General features: G+C 33.5%; 2 protein-coding genes and 1 non-coding gene across 3 annotated transcripts; all 3 read left to right on the top strand.

Annotated features, from left to right (window-relative positions):
- Positions 1–3,294: 3,294 nt before the first annotated feature.
- On the top strand, positions 3,295–3,695 carry AT1G09875. The gene has a single exon (NR_143540.1). It is a non-coding gene; the product is annotated as an uncharacterized misc_RNA (transcript).
- Positions 3,696–4,342: 647 nt separating this feature from the next.
- Positions 4,343–6,370, top strand: SRS5 (SHI-related sequence 5). The gene is made up of 2 exons (NM_106205.3): positions 4,343–5,391; positions 5,752–6,370. The coding sequence occupies exons 1-2, from the start codon at positions 4,713–4,715 to the stop codon at positions 6,111–6,113; spliced, it is 1,041 nt and encodes a 346-aa protein (NP_177684.1). The 5' UTR covers positions 4,343–4,712; the 3' UTR covers positions 6,114–6,370.
- A 2,745-nt stretch (positions 6,371–9,115) lies between these two features.
- On the top strand, positions 9,116–10,894 carry AT1G75510 (Transcription initiation factor IIF, beta subunit). The gene is made up of 5 exons (NM_106204.4): positions 9,116–9,460; positions 9,688–9,796; positions 9,884–10,014; positions 10,115–10,189; positions 10,366–10,894. Exons 1-5 carry the CDS (start codon positions 9,263–9,265, stop codon positions 10,636–10,638), a joined length of 786 nt encoding a protein of 261 aa, NP_177683.1. The 5' UTR covers positions 9,116–9,262; the 3' UTR covers positions 10,639–10,894.
- The last annotated feature ends 124 nt before the right edge of the window (positions 10,895–11,018 follow it).

Genomic DNA, 11,018 nt, shown 5'->3' with positions numbered 1-11,018 from the left:
TTCTTCTTTAAGAAGTATTTTTGATTACTAAAAACGTGTTGACGTGGCACAACCATGTTAATTTTCAGACCTTAAAAAACATGACAATGATTTGTGAAATTACAATATTTTTATAAGAAAACAACAAAATTGTAAATAAAAAGCATACATTTGGTTTGAGTTAAATATCGTCTCTAAGTTTAAAAAGAACATTTTTTTCTTTTGGTCAAACAACTTTAAACGAACATTTTATCAATCACTTGTATTTAGGTTTAAGTATAAATCCTCAAATTTTGATCACAGTGACTTTGCATCGGTTGATTTTTATTACCCTCACACTAAAAATGAATTGTTACAAATTTTGTCTGCTTGAATCGTTTTCGACAAATTTTATTGGTATTGAATCCAAACATAAGTTAAAAAGCCTGGAACTTAAAAGAATTTTAAACACAGCGTATATATAATAGATATAATCATTGAGAAGATTGTCGGGAAAATACTGTTAGTGAGGAGAATGATTGACTACCATATAAAAAGATACTAGTACTATATAGGAGAGAGAGAGAGAGGAGATGCAGCGAGAAGAAAGGTGAGCACAAGGCTCGAGAGTGAAAGACAACAACTAAATAATAATTGGACTATTGGAGCTAATCCTTATTCTTGATTTTTCCCCTACGATGACCTTTGCTCCTCACTCTCTGTCTGACTTGTGGGAGGTGACAAAATCTAGTAATAGAAAGAATCATAATTATAACAACCGAGAACACCTCGGCTAAAAAAGGAAAAAAAAATAGATCACCTCTGATAACCATGCCAATGAACACCAATGCCCACAATCTGATATTAAATAGTATTTCGTCATTGTGATCTATGGCTGAATAATGCTGGGCATTGCTTCGGCATTAGCTAAACCTTTATTGGCTTTACTGTGAATTGAAGCTAACTCTCGGAAAAATATACACATTTTTATAAATTAAAAAAGAAACATTAGATGTATCCTTTAAAATGGAATGATAGTGTTTGTGGTGTTTTTAGAAAAAAAATAAGAGTGTTGGATGACAATGTTAATCATTTGAACATGTTGGATAACTTCATTGCCTACGCATGACTACAATAGCATTTTTTGTTGTTTGTAAATTGAGTTAAAATAACATAAATTAAGATAATAAGATATAATTGGGAAACATGCATCTATATCAAACGTGAATTAGCTATGCCTGTCTCCTTAGAGAAATATCAACCGCCAAAAAGTAAATCAGTGGTAGCTATTAACCCCGTCAAAATGTCAAAAAATGAAAAGGAAAAAAAACTTAATAATGTTAGCCAAAGGAAAACTAAAGTAAAGAACAAAGACAAAAGGGACATTAGCCAACTAGTTTAATCATGAAGATCCCGATTCATCAAAGTTAGGAGTGTTAAGTAATTACATTTACAAATAAAGACAAAATAGTGATTTAGTCAACAAGAAATTCTAAAATACAAAAGACTCATGCCTCGGGCCCTTAAATAAGATCAAGTCCATTTTTTGGGTGGGTAACTAATACGTACGATCAACCTTTCTATAGATACACGCATATATAATTGTTGTTTACTAAAGCTTAACAAATTTAAGTCGTATTATGTTAAGAAAATTCTCCTTTTTTCTAGACACAGATGTTTGGGATGGGATTGGGCTTTCTTTTCTCTCTCTCTCTTTTTTTTTTTTTTCTTTTTTTCCTTTTTTTGATTGAACAGATTTTTGTTTTTGTTTTTATTTTTTGTCCTACAAACGCATTTCAATAATGATTTTTCTTTGACATCTAATATTGTCTGAAAACTATAAATTGTTTTCTTTTTGATATTTTTACGTATTGTTTCCGATGCATATCGTTTTTGATAACCATATTTTATGGAGCGAACCCAAATTAATGGTTGATGATATAGGTGATTGGCAAAGTGAACACAAAAACATGTAAAGACTTTGAAACAAATTGAATACTTTAAATTTAAATTCACATTTGAGTGATTTGAGAGAGTTAAAAATCTCTAAGAACTATTCCAAGAAAACTCACATTGCCTTCATTTTGTACGTTTGTTTCTCTAAATCCAATAAGTATGCCTTTTTTATAAAGCGACAAAAATACTTCACAGCCAAGATTTTAAAGTACTTGCTTGGTTCATAAAGAAGCATTTGCTCACCAAAAACAATTAAATACGCAAATCCTTACAACATGCATAACTCATTTTTTTTTTTTTTTTGTCAATCGCACATCTCATCTTCAAGGATTAGCTAGTAATATAGGTAAGAGACTTTATCTTGAGAAATTGGTTGTGTATTAATTGGCTCGTCGATACCGAAGATTTGATCAAATCTAGCTATGAGAATTGGAGAAGTAAAATCTTACTCTCGTGACCTGCTTATTATGAATATGCATGAGAAGTCGTCAACGATTGGCAATACAAGGTGGAATAGACTCGTAAATTTTGAAATAAATATAATTCACAAGTTAAATTTGAGATCATGCGATGGCAAAAATTAGGATATGAAAATTGGTAATCAGTTTTGAAGTAATGCGAGTGTTATTAAGAGTTTAAGGTATGTGGGTTGGTCGTCGATTACAAATATGAAATATCTTTAAATATTTTTCAAACTTTGAATAGACCATATACTTATATACTGTACATGCACAACATTTAGGATAAAGAAAAGGCGAACCATCAGAGATATAAACTTTAAAATTAAATACCAAATGCGCCTAATTATGATTATAAAATGCAAATTGCGCCGCTAATTCCCGCGATTCCACGTGATCAAAGAAACTAGAGTGGGTCTGCCTGCTTCGGCTCTAATGAGGGTACAAGGTATGACTGAATAAGTAAATCCTTTAGTGATTTAAATTTTAAATTCGCAGATTTATGTACGACCAATTACGTGATAGTATAAAATATTTAATTAGTTGGTATAATTAATAGTAGCTAGTTTAAGATAAACCACTAACGGTTTTTATGTACTCTTAACTATTCTCATGTTTATGCAATTATGTGTGTGTACATATTTATAGTTTTAATTTGTAAAACGAGCAAAATAAGCTAAATAACCCTCATATCCCGTTTAGTTATATATTTTTCCAAAATTTGAAACTATATAGTACTGTATTAACGTGAAAGCTAAGTTTTCTACTTCGATTGGAATAAGCTAAAAACCTTTAAAAAAAAAAAAAAAAAAAAAAAAAAAAAAAAGCTAAAAACCTGAATACAGAAATAATACATTATATTCATGTATTAGTTTGGGTAAAGATGGAAGACGATCACATCCCTTCGTCGGCTAATAATAATGACTCGTGACCTAGAACTAGACTAGGGATCGCTGTCCAGCAAAAATCCCTTAAAACAAACCACATAGTTTTTTTTTTGTTTTTTTTTCACACACCACATAGTTTTCTTATAGTTCATATTCAAAAAGTGTTTAAGTTTCTACGATCGCCCTCTTCATGTCGATTCAATGTTAATACCACGTATTTCTGATTAGACGAATAAATAACAAAATTATCAAAAAAGGAAAAATTAACGCACGAAGGCGTCGTTGAAAAAGTTATGTCATTGAAAGTCTAATCGCCGTGATTAAGCGGTAAACCTCACGATGAGACCGTCCGTGACGATAAAATGTCAAAGGAATGTGACGTTAGACTATCCTTTTCATTTTTTCTCAGATTTCATTTTTTTTTTCCTTTTTCTTTATTTCAGACTTTTATCTTTGCCTTTTTTGTTTTCTCAAACTTCCCATATATAATTTCATCACAAAATAGATAAACCGAAGTAAAAAGATAAACGGTGGGGAGGGTTTTGCGGGGGAGGGACGAGTGGAGAAAAACTCCCTGTTCTAACACGTGGCACTCTATTCACCATTGATAAAAATTAACACTATGAGCTTAAAAAGCGAGCTATTTTCTATTTTCTAGTTTAGTTTTAAAAGAAACAACATTTTCGCTAAGAAATTTCTTTTAATTAACACATCTTAAATTTTTAAAATCTACTAAAACGAAAACGAGTCATTATTAAATTCGATACGTTGGTTCGGCGTAATATATTTTATACTCCTTCATGCATATTGTTTTGAATCCTAAAACCATCGATTAGATATATAATTTGCATCTGTGGACAAAAAAATGACTTCCTACATAGTAAAGAAAACAACGCGTCATTTAATTTTTATCATCTTACATGTATTAATTAGATTGTAATAAGGGATTATGAAAATACCTATGAAAAATGTAGAGAATAAGCATATATACATATTAATGGAATGGAATGATTACTCTAACAAAATTACTTAAAAAATGTCACCTATCTATTTATCCATATTCCTTTTTTTTTCTTTTTTTTTCAACAATAGTTTGAGTGATATTTATGTGATGGGGATTCACTCAAACTGGAAGATAACTGTAGTGAAGTGCCCAAAGCAAAAGATCTTCATGGGACTCTCTATGTCTTAAAAACTTTTTTTCTCTCTCTCTCTCTCTTAATCCACCGAGTAAATCCAGCAAACTTCCACTTTCAGAGATCAAACTTGAGTTATCTTAAGTGATGAAGAAAGACTAATTCCATGGCGGCGTTTGCAGTTTCTTAAGCTTCCTCATCATCTACCGTCAATCTTTATAGCAAAGAAAAGGAAATCAAATCAAGATTTACCCTTTTCTTTGATTTCTCTTTGTGGTGTGTTGGGTGTGTGATGTTGATTACCACTGGGGAAAGAAATGGCAGGGTTCTTCTATCTAGGAGGGAGAGACAACAACAGCAACAACAACAAGCAAGATCATCATCAAGTAGACAAGGATCATCATCATCAAGACAAGAGCAATTATCTTTATCTTTACAAAGACGAGATCTATAATAACAACAAGGGTTTCGAGATTTGGCCTCCGCAATACTTCCAACAACAAGAACATCAACAACAACAACAACAGCAACAACATGCCTCAGCTCCTGCAAACTTCTACTCATTTGGAATGGTTCCTAGCGGAAGCAGCAGCAACAACAACAATAACCGTAGCCGGAGTTTATACTTCAACGTAGTCTCCGATCATGAGCCGGGAGGGTTCACGGTGACGAGACAAGGAGGTATGAATTGTCAAGATTGTGGAAATCAAGCTAAGAAAGATTGTCCTCATATGAGATGTAGAACTTGTTGTAAAAGCCGAGGCTTTCATTGTCAAACTCACGTTAAGAGCACTTGGGTTCCTGCTGCTAAACGTCGTGAGCGTTTAGCCCAACTCGCTTCCTTGCAGCACCACTCAGCCTCCAGCCGTGAAACGCAAAACGCCAAACGCCTTCGAGAAGCTAGTGGTGGTGATAATAATGATGATAAAGACCATAGTGGTGGTGGTGGATCGGCTCTTGCTAATACCCGTGTGGTGAATGCTAATTCTAATTCAGGTAAAATTCTTGATGATATTGAATTAGCTTTCAAGATTGATTAAATTTTCATGAAAAAGTGTCAAAGTTTTAATTATGAATGTTTGTGGAGAAGTACAACATCATTTGCGTGTGAATGAGGATGTCCGCCGGATATTGCTGCTTTATTTATACAAGTTACTGTTCCTTAGTAAACCTGACGACATAAAAGGATCTAACCAAGATCGATTTCATGTAAAAACAATGCAATAAAGATTCGTTTTTGTAGATATGAAATGGGAGCTACGCTTTATAATCAACAACATGTTATACTAAAAGGGGCTAAAAACAAATCTCATGTTTATATTTTGGTGATCTTATAATCATTAATAAAAAAATTAGGGTTGGAGGTGAGTCAACACTTACCACCGGAGGTTAACTCACCGGCGATATTCCGGTGCGTTAGAGTGAGCTCAATAGAAGAGGATGAAGATGATCAAGCATATGCTTACCAAACGGCTGTGAACATTGGAGGCCATATCTTCAAAGGCATTCTCTATGACCAAGGACCAGAACATCAAGATAATCATCACCTTAACCTACTTGCTTCCACTGCAACCACCACCAATGTGGAGGAGACCGCCACTAAGACTGTCACCGGTAACAATAATAATGGATTAATGCTTGATCCTTCTTCGCTTTACCCAGCTCAACTCAACTCCTTCATCGCGGGTACGCCATTCTTCACACCTCCGAGGTCTTGATCAGATTCTGATATCAGTTATTGATTATTGTTAATCTTTAAACGTTATAATAATAAGAGGATTTCTTTTGTTTTTGTTTTTGTTTTCGTTTATCTATTTTTGAAACTTCGTGCAATTTGGAAAAAACACCCTTACCTAGGTTGTTACTTAGTGGTGATTAACATGCATATTGTACGTACTTTTAAGAAAAGAAGATAGTGTTCATGTTTCAAAGATTAATCTTTTGCTTTATTTTTGTTCATTAGGATCGATCTCTGTGTTGCAATTTAAATGTGGTTTAGTTATAGTCTTATGATATTAATTAATATATAATATAACCCTCTTTTTATTGATTTACGACATATATAATTATATATAGTACTTTTCAAGGTCAAATCAAAAATACTTATTTTAGAAAAGAAAGAATAATAAAAATCTTTTGGTTTGATATTGAAATAGCTTTCTGGTTGGTGTTGAGCTCCAAGCTACCTTTTTCCCCGTTTATCCGTTTGCTTGCCGGATCTAAACATGACTTAACTAGGTTTCGTGTTCCACTGATCAAAGATTTGAAAAAAAACATATACTTAGTAAACTTCAAGCAATTTTTATATTACCCAATTGAATTTCTCCAGAGTGAAAGATGTTAAAATTAGTTCTCAATTGTAATATATATATACCCAACAACTGAGAAAAGATGGAAAAAGTTTAGTTAAAAACTGGTCCTGGGCGGCTTTAAATTATATTTATGCACTTAAATTTAGCTTGTTTATATCTTTCTCTGGTTTGAGTCATAGTTGAATAATCCAAAAATCTACATAAATATTTTGAAAAAGACCTCTAGTCTCATGGACAGGTTTTTACTTAGATAATATCGTGTCATTCCATCTAGATTCAACCCCTGTCTACAATAATATAGGAGGTTAACGTTAGTTATGTGGAGAACGTCAGATTGTGAGTAAATACGTAACATGTGAAATGTTGGCGTAGATGAATGTAAACGGATGGTAATATAAAGTATTTATATCAAACTACTTCCCTGCAGAATTATCATATTTTTAGCTATTTAATTATTACTTGCATGGATCATGGATGTGACTATCAGTCGTCTGTAGCTAATCCCCATTTACTAATTCTGTCTTACAGAATAAAAACTGGTCGATGCAGTATATATATATATACAAATGACTGATTAAGACATATGATGAAACTAAAATTGATTTCGTTTTTCTAATGAGATGATATAATAATTTGTTTTATCTATGTGTGAACTGATACTGTTAACAATAATAATGATTAGCTAGTACTATTAACAGTACTGTTATAGATTGCTTGATTTAGGACAAGTATAAATGACAGAGGAGATAGATGGAAGTTTCTCAAAAACTGTAGAGTGTCTGACTCACGGCATGTGATCTCTTCTTCAGTCTCTCTCGATCAAAATTATTATAAAAATTAAATGTAGTTGATCCAAAAACTCATGATCATATCTCCTCTGATATTTTACTTAATCTATCTAACTTCTTGTTTCGCAAAAACCCTACAGCCTCATGGTATTAAACCTATATATGGGTTTTTTTTGGAACTATATAGAACTTCTCTCTAGCCATAACTTATTATAACTAATGTGAATTATATATTTGATATTTTTTTTCTTCTTTATTACGTACCGATGACGTGCATGTGGTTCCAATGGTAAGTACTCAGTCATCCTCACAGGTCAAATGTTTGGCATTGTCATTAATTGCCATTAAAATACACGGTAGGTTAAGTTTGAAATAATAGTTTTTTCTGAGATAGTTAGCAAGTAAATTGTTAATTAAATATGCTGGAGAAAGGGAAATTAAATTGTTGAGAAGCATGAAGATCGTCCAAGACACATCATTTGTGAAATTGTAAAGTCTATGGTCAAAGTGAAAGACTAATTCCGAACAAAGATTTTCCTCAACATCTGTTATACTTATACCTAACTCGATTATGATTGATATGACAGTTTCTTTTCTTTTACCTCAATTTCCTTTACAAAAATCATTAAATCTTCCAACGCGTCATTAGATAGTGACCATGTGAACGGAATTCGTAAATGGGGATAAATAACAGTTTTTCACAAATCACAACCCAACTTCAGTTTTTCCCTGAGATGATTTGGCTCCACGTAAATCTTTCTCTGTCCATTTGAGATGATTTTTATTCAAAAGATTCATGGCTAGTTCGAACATTTTTCGAAGTATACCTCTGAAAATAGTTATTAATATATGATGTTACTATTTGATGCTCTGTATTGAAAAAATAAAAATCAAATCTAGATAATGTGTTACGTACTGATAATTAAGATATACATACACAACAACGTACACTGAAGCTAACTGAGTAAATCTTTTATTTATAAGAAGTGTAGAGCTAAAAGTTAAAACTATATCCAACAAACATAAAATCTAAATACAACGGCCATAAACCTAGCTACAACTACAGTTACAGCTATAACCAAAAGGAGAAAAGATGAGAGATTGGTCCCCCTTTGTACATTGAAGCAACTGAGTGAAACTAGTGGTTAGGGTTTTCTCATGGATTTAGTTAAGTTCTTTCTAAGAATTAATTCATTGTCGTTGTCCTAATCGCCAATCCATTTCCATCCTCGGTATTTTGTTTCCTTTTTTGTCAACAACAACCTTGGTGTTCTCTTTACTCTTTATCAGCACAATAGTGGTCCAAAAGTCCAAACAATATGTATGTGATCCATTTAAATTTAATACATTTATACATGCACCATACATCCATGATCCATGCATGCTCTACATGTGTTTATGTATGCAGTATGGACATACATATACCCCTATTAATCATGTCATCTATACTTTAGAAAATAAAACAATTCAAAATGTGGCAACAAGAAATATATGTTTTTGCGAATAACAAACGGCCCATTAAAGAAACTGGATTCTTACAATAATATGGGCCTTGGCCTATTTGTTTTAACGCCCAAGTCGGTCCACGTATATAGTAACGGGTCGGGTCATATGAGATGGGATTCCTTTTTTTTCACCTCCGCTTCAAAGTAAGAAGACTTAGGTTTTAAGTCAAAACGAAATCGGAAGATCAGACAGAGCTCAAGAGAAGTAAAGAAACTGCGACAAGAGAAAGAAGATTGACTTTGGAGAAGAGAGAGAGTAACGATGGAAGATATTCATAATCTCGATATAGAGAAAAGTGATAGATCGATTTGGTTGATGAAGTGTCCTGTAGTTGTAGACAAGGCATGGCACAAGATAGCAGCTTCGTCGTCTTCTTCTTTTGCTTCCTCGGATTCTCCTCCCGACATGGCAAAGATTGTTCGCGAAGTTGATCCTCTACGGGACGATTCTCCCCCCGAGGTAATTTGGTTCTTAAATTTTGAGTTTTAGCTCAAACCCTAGATTGTTGATTGATTAGTCCGTTTTTATGAAATTGAGTGTTGAAATTACATTACTTGTGTCGGGAGCTTGAAAAAGTTTGAATCTTTCATGCCAATTTCACTACCCATGTGGTTGATTTTCAAAACCTAGCTTAGGGGTGGATTATTCTTCTTGCAACTTATTACCTTTGTTTTGGTATTAATCAGTTCAAAATGTATATGGTTGGTGCTGAGTATGGGAACATGCCAAAGTGCTACGCTTTGAACATGTTCACAGACTTTGTTCCGATGGGGGGCTTTTCCGATGTTAATCAAGGTTTGGATTTTACTTTGTTCTGATTGAATACATTAGATTTTTGTTTCTTCGTTTGCTTTTATTCTCATACTTGGCAAGCTACTCTAGGTTGTGCAGCTGCTGAAGGAAAGGTTGATCACAAATTCGATATGAAGCCATATGGTGAAACCATTGAAGAATATGCTAGGCTTTGTCGTGAGAGAACGAGCAAAGCCATGGTTAAAAATCGACAGATTCAGGTCTGTTTTATATTTTCACATTCAGGTGTTTGTTTTCCTTTGCTTCTCCTATACTGGCTCTTAAGTGTAAGGACTTTTCTTCCTTGAATTTGCGCTAAAGGTTATTGATAATGACCGCGGAGTTCATATGAGGCCCATGCCTGGAATGCTTGGTTTAGTTTCCTCCAATTCCAAGGTAAAAATGTTATTCTCTTCTCAATGATTTTGCATATATGGTGTAATCATTGAAATGGTAAAGAGTTAGTGAAGCAACCAACAATCCAGCTTCAATACTCAATCCAAATTTTTATCTTTCCTTTGCCTGATCAGCCTTACGATTGTAGAAGTTTGTGTTTGTGTTTGAATGAGCAGGAAAAGAGGAAACCTCCCCCAGTCAAGCAAACCGAGGTGAAGAGGACGAGGAGAGATCGTGGTGAGCTTGAAGCTATAATGTTCAAGCTATTTGAAGGCCAGCCTAACTGGACATTGAAGCAGCTTGTACAAGAGACGGACCAGCCAGCTCAGTTCCTGAAAGAAATACTAAACGAGCTGTGCGTGTACAATAAGAGAGGATCGAACCAAGGGACATATGAGCTTAAACCTGAATACAAGAAATCTGCTGAAGATGATACAGGTGGGCAGTGAAATCAACCCCTTGTGTAATTCACTATTATATACATGTGACATAGTCATAACATTATTATAAACCCTGAGTCATTATTCATCAGAAGAAAAAAACAAGATTTTAGTAGGGAAGAGAAAAGAGGGGTTTTAAGTGGTCATCTTTTAATTTGTATCTTTAATCGAAACAGACAAATATAAAAGAGAGTTTTTGTTTATGACATATAACAAAATTACAAAATCATGTGGCGGTTTGGTTGGATATAAACATATAACGAACACAAAGTCTTGTCCAAAGAGACTGAGACGTCAAATGTGTCTTCCACTGCTTGAACATTAGCGTGATTGAACATTTGAAAACGACCTTGATTCTTCTTCTATAAAATGCGTCCGGATTATTCTCT

Source organism: Arabidopsis thaliana, assembly GCF_000001735.4.
Source record: "Arabidopsis thaliana chromosome 1 sequence".
Lineage (NCBI taxonomy): Eukaryota > Viridiplantae > Streptophyta > Magnoliopsida > Brassicales > Brassicaceae > Arabidopsis > Arabidopsis thaliana.
Note: the sequence above shows the minus strand (reverse complement) of the source record. Positions and strands in the feature narration are given on the sequence as shown.

What these genes read in the sequence shown, in the direction of transcription:
- SRS5 (NM_106205.3), top strand. Translation starts at nt 4,713, where the DNA reads ATGGCAGGGTTCTTCTATCTAGGAGGGAGAGACAACAACAGCAACAAC. An exon ending in GAATGCTAATTCTAATTCAG is followed by an intron (nt 5,392 to 5,751) that starts GTAAAATTCTTG and finishes TAAAAAAATTAG; the next exon opens with GGTTGGAGGTGAGTCAACAC.
- AT1G75510 (NM_106204.4), top strand. Translation starts at nt 9,263, where the DNA reads ATGGAAGATATTCATAATCTCGATATAGAGAAAAGTGATAGATCGATT. An exon ending in GGGACGATTCTCCCCCCGAG is followed by an intron (nt 9,461 to 9,687) that starts GTAATTTGGTTC and finishes GGTATTAATCAG; the next exon opens with TTCAAAATGTATATGGTTGG. An exon ending in CTTTTCCGATGTTAATCAAG is followed by an intron (nt 9,797 to 9,883) that starts GTTTGGATTTTA and finishes AAGCTACTCTAG; the next exon opens with GTTGTGCAGCTGCTGAAGGA.